Below are 10,800 nucleotides of genomic sequence, written 5' to 3'. Positions count from 1 at the left end.
GGGCTCAGCCAGAGATCCTCATCCTGAGCAGGAAGGGCCTGGCCCTGGGCGTGACCTGAGTCTCACGGCTGCTTTTCTCTCCTGCTTCCGGACACAAACACCGTGATGCACCAGGAAACTGAAACTGAAACTCAGGGCCCTAGTCCAGGACCCTCCTCTCGAGTCAGAACTTCTTCTTCTAGGGCGTCCTCCCACCCCAGGGGACAACCTCTCCCTCCTCTCCTCGCCGCAGCCCCTCCTCTCCTCACCGCAGCCCCTCCTCCTTCCGCGTGTGTTCTGCTCACACCCTGAGCTCTGGGAGGCCCCAGGCAGAGAAGGGGTGGGGTGAGGGGGGGTTTTGCTCAAGGTCATGTCTGCCTTCCAGAGCAGCCAGGTCAGGAAGGGTTTTTACACCTCAGTTCCCATACTGTGAGATGATGGGATGAGGTCATCAGCTGTGTGCATACTACACAAGCAATCCGGGTTCCTCATCACAAACCAGAAGTGGGGCTGAGGTTCCCAGGCTCGGGGGTGCAAGGCCTCCCCTAGCTCTTTCCAGGCTCGGAGCCTCTGTGCCACACGTGCCCTCAATGCCCCCATACCCAAGACCATGAAGGTCACTGGCCCCATGCTGCTGCTGGCTGAGGGTGGAGGAAGGAAAGGAGGCCTGAAGGTGGGAGTAAGACCCTCTCGATGCTGGGGGCTCCAGATGCCAGCAGGACCCTGCCCACAATTCTCAGTAGCCAAGAGCACCTGAGCCTACCTGTGTGCTGCCCAGGCCTGCTGCCTGTGCTGGTGAGAGGGACTGGAACCCACCCTTCAGCCTGTGACCCTGACCTGCACCCTCCCCGCTCCATCCCAGGCCAGGGCCTTGAGTGCTTCCAGTGCTACGGTGTCCTGGAGCCCAGCCTGTGCCACCCCGTCTCCTATCCCATGCAAGCTCAAAGCTGCCCCTCCTCTGTGGTCACTGGCACTGTCGATGGTGAGCCCTGGGTGGGACCCAGCGCCTGTAGGCAGGCGAGGGGTGGGCAGGGTGCTCTACGGCAGCATCCCAGGGGCTCTGCCTTGAGCCCCCTGGCCTGGTGGAAGCTTAGATCTGGGGACAGAGCTCAGGGACCTCCATCTAATGGACCGCAAACTTGGTGTGGGGCCTGGGGCCGCCGCCCGTTCTCTTCTGCTTGTCTCCGTGTCCCCACCGGTTTCAAGGTTCCCTGAAGGGGGCGGTCCTGGGGCGGGTCCGAGGGGGTCGGGTGGGGCCTCCTGTGCCAGACACCCTCCTCTCTTGCCCACAGGGCAGAAGTTCAGCTACACTAGCAAGGGCTGTGGCCCCACTCTGTGCCCAGATTATGAAGCTCACCCATCCTGTGGTCCCTGGAGGGTCTTACCCCATAGAAACTGAGGATGGACTGATTGACTTGAAGATTGAGAAGCCGGACATAACCTGCTGTGAAAATAGCCTCTGTAACAAGGCGGCCACAGCGCGGCGTGGCTCTGGGGCCAGGCTGTCGGGAAGCTCCTGCTCAGCCTGGGCCCCTTCCTCTGGGCCCTGCTGTGAGCCCAGCCCACCCTGGCACTGCCCCTGGTGGGTAAACAGGAGCTCAGGGTAGTTGCCCAGTGCAGCCCTCAGCTCCTGCCCTGATGCCCCCGCCTGGCCGCCCAGCAGCCCAGAGACCCCCTCACCCAGCAGCCTAGCTGCCTGCTGGCTCAGCTAGTAAATGCACGTGTTCGCCCAAGGACTTTGTTCCCTTATTAACCCCTGGGGTCTGGCCTGTGGCCTTCAAGGGGTCCCAGCAAATTCCCCAGGGTGGGGCTCAGAGACCAGAGGACCTTCCCCCAGGCGGCCCGGCCCTGTGCTCATTTCCAGCCAGGATCGGGCTCAGCCCCAGCCCCAGGTCCAGAAGCAGCCTGGAGGGTCTCGCACTCAGTGCTGGGGCCCCCCAGGAAGACTTGCTGGGGGCTGACGGAGGGGTGGAGGCACCGCGGGCACAGGCCTGCTGTGGCTGCTGGGTTTCCACAACCGTGGACAGTGTGTGAAACGGTCCCCGGCCCACAGGCTGACGACTCCTGCAAGGCACCGCAGAGGGCGGGGGTGTCAAGGGGGCAGAGGCTGTGGATGGGGGAGGCGGCGCAGCGTACTGCCTGGGCCTCCCTGCAGGAAGTCCCCACAGGGGCTGAGCGGTGGGGGGCGGGTGAGGGGCAGCGCCGGGATGAGCCGCCCATCCTCCAGAGGCTCATCCGCGGGCAGATGCTGGGAAGTGGGGAAGTGGGGCTGGATGGGCTGCGGAGAGGAGGGGGCCCAGTTCCAGGCCGGTGTGGAGACTGGGAAATCCCAGCTCCTAGCAGGGTGTGGTGGGCCCTGGGTAGGAGGCTCAGGTCCACAGCCCTGAGATGAGGCTCCCTTCCTCTCCCTCCCCCAGGCTTCAGGAAATTGAAACTCAGGCGCTGGGCTCCTCCCCTCTCTGCTCCAGGCCTAGGACACAACAACGGCTCCCTCCCTCTGCTCCCGGAAACCACCTGTTCTTGGGGGGGGCCTCCCGCCTCCCGAGGGCGGGGCAGCAGGAACCCGGCGGGACCACTCTACCCACCACCAGCAGGAGGTCAGGGCTGCCTCTGACCTCAGCTCTAAACCCAGAGCAGAGGGAGAGCTGGGCTCCGAGTCCCAGATCCTAGGGGGGCAAGCGGCTTGCACTCTGAGCCTGTCTCCCCTGGGGAAACGAGGGGATGACTGCGCCCCCACCTCAGTGTGGCTGCGAGGCTCAGTAACCAGTCAGCTCACCTGGGAAGTGGAGGAGATGCCAGAGATGGAAGCACAAGTTAGCTTTAGCAGAAACAAAGCATTTGTTAGAAATTCTATCATCGCCCAGCGCCCACCATGCTTCTGTGTCCCTGCACTCAGATCCAGGTTCCTGGCCATGGCTTTTGGGTGCAGCTTCCTCTCACCAGCTCCACTATGATCAACCGTCTGTCCCTCCAGCAAAGCCACCTGCGATTCCGAGTGAACAATGCCGTGAATGCACTACACACTGGGGCCCAAACACCGGGATCTCTGACCTCCTGGCTACAGTGCCCAGGCTCCTGGACCATCTGGTTTCCACCCTCTGTTCTCTGCTTGCATTTCTCAATGCTAGAGCGACCCACTCAGCGAATCCAAACTCCCCACAGAATCTCAAGCTCAGTCTCTGCAGGCTGCTCTGATGGGCTCCAGGTCCTTGCACAGGGAGAGCTGATTGGCGGCAGGCCCCTCCTCCCGCTGACCTCTTCCAGGCTCTCTCGCTCGGTTACAGTGGGCCCCTCATGGGTGGCAGTAATGATTCATGTGTTTCAGACAGGAATCACTACCTCAGGGACCCAGAAGGAGGACACAGATCCTTGACCTGCCTTGACGTCAGGGACCTGGGAGGACCCGGCTATTCACATCAGCTTCCGGGGGTGGGAATCTTGACCACCAGCCCCTCCTGCTGGACGGTGCCCCTGGGATCCTGACACACACACCACAGTTTCTGGCCAGCCGGGGAAATTCAGGGTCGGGCGCTGAGTGGCTGAGACCCTGGCCGGCTCCCTCCCACTGTCCCAGAGAAATGAACAAACACACCTCCACTGGGTGTCTGTTTTTGTTTTCTCTCTCCAGCCCAAAGAGCCCTCAGGGCAGCGCACCGCACCCAACTGCAGACGGTGGCCTGGGCCAGCTTCCTCTGTCAGAAGGCTGCCACCTGTTCCCCAGGGGGAAGCAGGCAGCGCTGCAGTCCCAGGCACGGATGGGTCAGGGCTGCTGCCCAGAGCTTCTGCGTGGGAGCCCCCTGCCCCCCCCACTGGCCACTCACTAAACTCTGGCCCGTCTGTCCTGCCCCAGCCCAGCTTTTGTGCCCTCTGCACCAGCAGGTCCAGACAGACACCCTCCATTCCCAAGTCCTACAGCCCTGGGTGCTGCCCCAGCCCCACCTCCTTCCGCTGTGGGAGGTGGAACTCACTTGACCTGCTGAGCCTGGGGCAGGAGAAAGGGCAGAGCGCTGGGGAGGGGATCCCTCTGAGGTCAGGCAAGCAGCTGGCTGTGGCTCAGGGGACGACTCCTCCTCCCCTACCACCTCCCTGGGCCACACCACAGAAGACCCCAGGATCCTCCAAACCTGGGGTGCTCTGCCTCTCCCCCCCAAGGGGCAGCCACACTCAGAACAGGAAGCTGGGGGACATCTGTATTTATTTGAGGCACCAAAGCAGCAGGAGAGCTCCAGTGTGGGGGTGGGCTGGGGCAGGACTGGCTGGATTTGGGGCAGGGCCTAGACCTGGAAGCGGCAGAAACCCCAACCCCCAAAGGCTGCCCTTGAAGTGCATGCAGCTGTGCCAGGGCAGGGGGCTACAGGGACTGAGGCTCTCCAGGCTGCTGGCACATCTCCCTCCCCAAACACGGCCCCCAGAAGCCGCCACGTGCTCTCACGTGCACTGCACACCCACGTACACAGCCAGGCACACATCCCTACTGACAGTCTCCCTGGGGACCCTGTCAGCGTGTCCATGGGACTTAGTCCTGGCGCTGGACCATAAGACTCCAGGGAACCCTCGTCCCTTCCGCAGTCCCCCAAGGAAGGTCACATCATCCACCCCAGAAGTGAGGGCAGCTGGCCCCACTTGGGGCAGAGGCAGGGGCTGGGGCAGGTGGAGGTGCAGGGGGTGGGCCTGACCTGGGACCAAGGGCACAGATCAGGCACGTGACGAGTCAGGGGCTCCCATACACTGTGGGATCCAGAAAGGGCTGGGCTTTCCTTCCTGAGCTGGGGGATCGAGGGACAGGGTCTGGGCGGTCAGGGGCCGAACCGCAGCAGGGCCGGCAGCAGGCTCAGCAGCAGCCCGGCGCCCAGCAGGGTGGCACTTGCCCGCAGCCCGCCGTCGGCCGCGCTGAAATTGCACAGAAAGCTCTGGCAGCAGCTGATGCCCATGGAAGCCACACCAACATTGACGCCTTCTGGGATGGGGCAGGCCGGGGAACAGGTCTTGCTCAGGCTGTGGCCAAATGTCACGAGATTCCCTGCATGGGAAATGAGGCTGTCAGGGGACAGACGGACGGCTGCAGGCAGACAGCAATGGCCTCTGCTGAGCCCCGGCCCGGGCTAGGAAGATGGCCGGGGAGGAAGGCACGGTCTGAGGCCTGGCACTCACCAATGCCGGCACTAGCAGACACGGTCACACAGTAGTTGTCCTGGTCGGAGCAGATGGTCGGCTTCAGGCAGTACAGATTGCTCTTCTGGTTCAGGCAGGAGAAGCACATCAGCGAGCTGGCTGCGGAAGGAGAACACACCTGTCTCAAGGAAGCCTCCAGTGTCCCTCCCAGGCCTGACCCCAGTGGACATTTACTGAGAAATTACTGTATACCAGGCCCTGGGCTGGAGGCAGAGCAAAGACACTGACACCCCACCCTGGCCGTCGAGCAGCTCAAGTGACACTCAAACACACAGTGAGACAGTGTGGCCAGGCCAGGTGAGCCCTCTGCTGGGAGCCGCCTGGAAGGACCCCTGGGGCGTCTGCTCAGGGGAGAGGGGTGGAGAGGGAGTTGAGCAGGGCACAGCTGGACAAAGGTCTGGGGTCCCCGAGGGCACCTCACCTCGCTCCACACCCAGAAGGGCAGCCAGCAGCACTGGCAAGAAGATCTTCATTCTGGAGAGGATGGCCGTCTGTCTGGAGGTCACAAACCAAAGCAGCCTGTCCTGCTCTGGAGAGACACACTGGTTAGGGGGCCGGGTGGTGCCTCACTCTTCCCCAAGATCATGCACCCCCACTTTGCAGATGAGGACACAGACAGCAAAGAGGGGCAGGGACCTGCCAGCACACAAGGACTTCCCTGCTTCTCTCCTGACCCACGCCTCACTCAGTGCAGACATGCTCTAGGCTATCCCCCTCCTGAAACCTGGCAGGAGGGGGCTGCACAGGCAAGAGGAGGAAACAGCAGCCTTCTCAGAACCACAGAAAAGGAGGCAGAGTGAGTGGCCTCTGCCAGTGGTCCTGGGGTGGGGGAACGGGGAATGGTGATCAGTCATAATATTAGCTAGTCTGGGACTGGGTACAGTGGCTCACGCCTGTAATCTCCATGCTACGTGAGGCCAAGGCAGGAGGATCACGAGGCCAGGGGTTTGAGACCAGCCTGGGCAACACAGTGAGACCTCCCGTTTGTACAAAAAATACAAAAATTAGCTGGGCGTGGTACGTGCCTGTGGTCAGCTACTTGGGAGGCTGAGGTGGGGGGATCTCTTGAGCCAGGGAGTTCAAGACTGCAGTGAACTATGATCATGCCACTGCACTGCAGCCTGGGCAACGGAGTGAGACCCTGTCTCAAAAAAGAGATCTATATACACATCTATATGTGTATCTGTTAGTGTGTATTAGCTAATCTGTATCTAGAATTTTCCTTGGGGCGGCTCAGTGTCTTGAGCCCAGGCAGCTCCCCTGACATGGAGACCTGGGGCCGGGTGGGGCATGGCCGAGGAGGAAAGCACTCCCCATTCCTGATGTTACTCAGTTCCGAGGACAGCAGCCCACTCAGTATCTGCTACTCCCCGTTCTGCGGCTGGGAAATGGACTCCGAGAGACAAGGCTGCGTGCCACCGGTCCCACCAGAAGGAAGGGGCCAGATGGGTCGGTGTACTGCTCCTCGGCCTCCGCACAGGACCCTCCCCTGGGCAGGGGCCACTGCACAGGACCCTCTGCACTGTTGGAGAAAGAATCTGGAACACACCCAGCTGGGGTCGTGATTCTCTGTTTTGTGAGTGCATGGTGTTGGAGGGGGAGATGGTGTTGGAGGGGGAGATGGTGTTGGAGGGGGAGATGGTGTTGGAGGGGGAGATGGTGTTGGAGGGGGAGATGGTGTTGGAGGGGGAGGCTGCTGCTTTCTGCCAGGGACAGCCGTGGGCAGAGGAGGGGGAGGGACATCCCGAGCCTGGGGAGCTAGTGCTGGGCACTGGGGGTAAGTAGGATACCTCAGAGAACAGATCTGGAGAGGGGCCCGCAGAGGCCCTAAGGGGAGAGCAGCAGGCCAGGACCGTGAGATCTGGGCTGACATCCTGGGATTGGGAGTGGGAGCCCCAGATGGCCAAAAACAGTGCCAAGTCCGGCTGGGGCCTGTCCCCGCCTCCAGGGAGGAGCCCGAGGAGGAAGGATCTCCAATTCCTTTTCGCCCCACCCCCCTAAAGTGAGGTTCTGGTGTGGGGGGTCCCTGAGCTGTCTCTGAGGAAGTCCTGGCATACAGGGCCACAAACAGGTCCAGCTGGTGCCACCACCTGCCCACTGGGTGGCACCCAACCCGCTGAGCCACCAGGCTGAGCTAAGGCACCGGTGGGAGCCGAAGGCAATTAGGAAGGCCGGGTGGGCCACGGAGCCCGGAGGGAGCCAGGTGGCAGGCCGTGGGGGGCGCCCCTGGGGCCCAGGCTGCAGGCTCATGGCTCATCCCCAGGCTCAGGGAAGCTGGCCCCTGGGAGCCAGGTATCTAGGGGCTGCCCAGCCAGCAAGAGGTGGTATGGTAGCCTCTCCAGTGTCCCGGAATGGGGAGGGGCCCGGCGGTCCACTCAGGGAGGATGGGGTGATATGCAGGGGGCGGTCAATCCTCCCTTTCCGGCCAGGAGCTCTGCAAGGTCCCGTGCCCCCTCCCCTAGTCAGCAAGGCTGTCCCTCCCGGCCCACGTAGAGGAGCCAGGAGCGTCTGGAGTTGGGTGATGGGCTTCAGTGGCTGCGCAGCCCTGGGCCGGCCGGGAGGCTCCTGGCGGCAGTCTCCGCCCGCTCCCGCCCCAGATCTTTGGAAACATTCGGGGAGGCCTGGGGGGGATGGGAGGAGAAGCTCAGCTCTCTGGGGACCAACCCACCGGCAGCCCCAGCCCCTCTCCTGCGCCTCCCCGTGCGCCCCTCTTGCTCTCTCCCACCGTCTCCCGCCCCGGCCCCCGCAGGGCGCCTTCCGCCGCGCGTGGCTGAGCCGGGGCCGCGTGCACCGCAGCCGAGGCCGCCGGGTCTGAGCGCGTGCGCGCAGGTGGCGGGGGCGTCCCGGCCGGGGGCCTGCGGACTCACCCCCGGGCCGACGCAGGTACCAGCAGCCTGGCCGAGCTCCCCGAACCTCGCGCGCTCTGGACCGCTGCTGGCCCGGAGCCTCCCAGGCAGCCGCGCGGCCCCGGGGCGGGGGCAGGGGCGGGACGCGGGAGGGGCCTCTGGGGGGCGGAGTCGGCGAGCCCGCGCCGCCCAGGCCTACCCCGGCTCCCTGGGACAGATGGGGAGGCTGAGGCCCAGAAGGGGGCTGAGACCACCTCCCAATTTCCCCAGCGAGGTGGCGCCTGAGCCGCGGCCAGGCCCGGCCTCTTTCCACCCGGCCCTGCTGTGCGCGCGGCAGGTGCTGACCTGGCGAGGCCGGACAGGGGACCAGGTCGGGGTGACCGTCACTGACACCTGGACAGTCCTCGTTGCGTTCGGGGTGGGAGGCCCACGGGTGAGCAGACGTGTTTGGGTGTGAGCACGGAGGAGGGGTGCCTCGGAGAGTGTAGGGGAGCAGTGTTGGGGGTCTCGCCTGCGGAGTGGAGCAGGGGAGGGGAGGACGCAGGCACCCCCGCAGCCTGGGATTCCTGAGGTCATCTTGTCCCTGCTCCCCGCTCCAGGCTGGGGTGTTCCTTGGCCATCCCCCAGGCGGGGGGGTGGGGAGACCGGCAAGGGTTGGGAGGTGGGAGGTTGTGGGTGCTGGCTTCTGCCAGGGCACTGGGGCTCTGCCATCGGTGGGTGCCTCTCCTCCCGCCAGGCCCTCTCCGAGGGGTTGTGGTTGTGGGCGCTGGGGCTCTGGCACCGGCCTGTTCTCTAGTTGACAGTGCGTTTCCTTTCTGGGTGACAGGGCGAGCGCCAGGGAGGGGTCTTCTGAACCCCACACGGGAGTAGGGGGAGGGTGTGGGGAAATTCGTGGGTGGGCAGGTGGCCGTGTGGCCAGGAAGGGGCTGGGGCTGAGGGACGCCTGTAACACCCCTGTCTCAAATCTAGGGGTGCAGTCATGCTGTGTGTGTGTTTTGCATGAGTGAGTGTGTGTGGTGCATGTGTGTGTGTATGGAGGCTGAGGCTGGGGCTCTGTGTGTCACGAGATGTCCTGGCCGTGGTATGATGGCATCGTGGGTGGGGATTCCACAGCTTTGGGGGCGATGGCCCAGCTGTCTCTGGGAACAGGAGGCTTCAGTAGGCTGTGGCCCGGAGGAGTCCGCGTCTTCCCCTCTAGAATATTGGCGGTGAGGGCAGGGGGTTCTGTCTGTGCAGCCGGCATCTGTGCAGCCACAGCAGGGGCTCAGTAAGAACTGTGGGGTGAGAGCATGGGTGGGTTTGCCCCCTTCAAGACAGGACCCTCTGACTCAGAAACAAGCTGCATTAGGAGGAGGGCTGTTTGGAAAAAACTCTCAAACCATTTATCCTCTCTCTCACTCAACACAGAAGACATCAACACAGGAGACTCCCAAGACTGCTAGGGCCAAATGTGGGGGGTGGACGTCTCCCCGCCACCCAGCAAGCCGTCAGCTCTGCAGCGGACACCAGCCGGGTGTCCTCCAACACCATTCCGGTACCTGCAGATAGCGTCAGATCCCACAGGGTGAGCACTTAGCCCCAAGACACCTACACACACACACACACACACACACACACCAGCTGTGACGGCCAGCCTCTGGAACTTCTCACCGACTGGCCCGACGCTGAGGTTCCCACTGTTAGAGGAACCCCTGCTCACCAGGCCTCTGGTTTAATGAAACATGACCAGAGTGACTCCATCTTGAAGTGAGTGGGAGGCACTCACAAGGCACCTATAAGGTTAATGCTTATGGTTTAAAAATAGCCACGTCCCAAGCTGGACACCAATTATAATTACAGAATATTTGTGGCCATATGGGGCATCTCCCAGCAAGCCTGCAGACTGTCCAGATAACCCAAGAGTGCAGGCCACTTTACTCAGAGATAATTCAATGAGCAGCCTGAGGTTGGAGGATGAACGGTCACTGATGGCACCCACAGCCCCTATCCTTAGTGAGCGCATCTGCACATTCCAGGTGTAGTTGCAGCTCCTTACAGTTTCTTGTAAGCAGAGGCACTAACAGAGGACAGGCCCTCCTCCTCCTGCTTTCTGAGCACGCCCCACTCTGGAACGGAGCCATTTCAAATAAACCTGCTTCTTTTCACTGTGCTCTGTGGCTCACCCCAAATTCTTTCCTGCGCAACATTCAAGAACCCGCTCTTGGGGTCTGGATCAGGACCCTCTTTCCCAGCAATACTGCAGCCCCTACCCGTTTTGCGTTCAGTTGATTTGCAAGAGTGGCTCGGGGAACTCAGGGAAACACATTTGCAGTTCATTATAAAGGGATACACATGACAGGCACAGGGCACGGTTTCCGGGAAGGGGTGGGGAGCTTCCGTGCTGCCCACGTGGCCCCTCCAGGAAACCTCTATGTGCTCCGCATTCCTGCCCCCAGGGCATGGGACTGAGCCTCTCTGAATGAGCCTCTTTCGGCCCATGATCAGAAAGGAGGGGGAGGACTGGAGACCTGCCTTGGGGCAGGTGAAAGAGGAGCAGGAGACTTCACAGAGATCCCCTTTCTACCCATAACTGTAACAAGGGACATGGAGTCCTGAGTCAGGAACCTGGCCGAATGCCAGCTCTCCCCCCCACACATCTACCTCCTTCTCACACAGCGCTCCCTCCTCCTCACACAGCGCTCCCTCCTCCTCACACGGGACTCCCTCCTCCTCACACAGCGCTCCCTCCTCCTCACACAGCGCTCCCTCCTCCTCACACAGCGCTCCCTCCTCCTCACACAGCGCTCCCTCCTCCTCACACAGG

The 10,800-nt window shown here is 62.5% G+C and overlaps 1 protein-coding gene across 2 annotated transcripts; it reads right to left on the bottom strand.

Moving 5' to 3' along the window:
* Positions 1-4,157: 4,157 nt before the first annotated feature.
* Positions 4,158-8,164, bottom strand: LY6E (lymphocyte antigen 6 family member E). Of its 2 annotated transcripts, none has more exons than XM_054498833.2 (4): positions 8,019-8,164; positions 5,573-5,680; positions 5,131-5,250; positions 4,158-4,999 (listed from the first exon to the last, which is right to left on the bottom strand). In XM_054498833.2, the coding sequence occupies exons 2-4, from the start codon at positions 5,622-5,624 to the stop codon at positions 4,776-4,778; spliced, it is 396 nt and encodes a 131-aa protein (XP_054354808.1). In that variant the 5' UTR covers positions 5,625-5,680; positions 8,019-8,164; the 3' UTR covers positions 4,158-4,775. The 2 variants fall into 2 exon arrangements, with proteins under 2 accessions (XP_054354808.1, XP_054354809.1); XM_054498834.2 differs by having other exon boundaries at positions 5,573-5,675; positions 8,019-8,151.
* Positions 8,165-10,800: the final 2,636 nt, after the last annotated feature.

Source organism: Pongo pygmaeus, chromosome 7, assembly GCF_028885625.2.
Source record: "Pongo pygmaeus isolate AG05252 chromosome 7, NHGRI_mPonPyg2-v2.0_pri, whole genome shotgun sequence".
Classification (NCBI taxonomy): Eukaryota; Metazoa; Chordata; class Mammalia; order Primates; family Hominidae; genus Pongo; species Pongo pygmaeus.
Note: the sequence above shows the minus strand (reverse complement) of the source record. Positions and strands in the feature narration are given on the sequence as shown.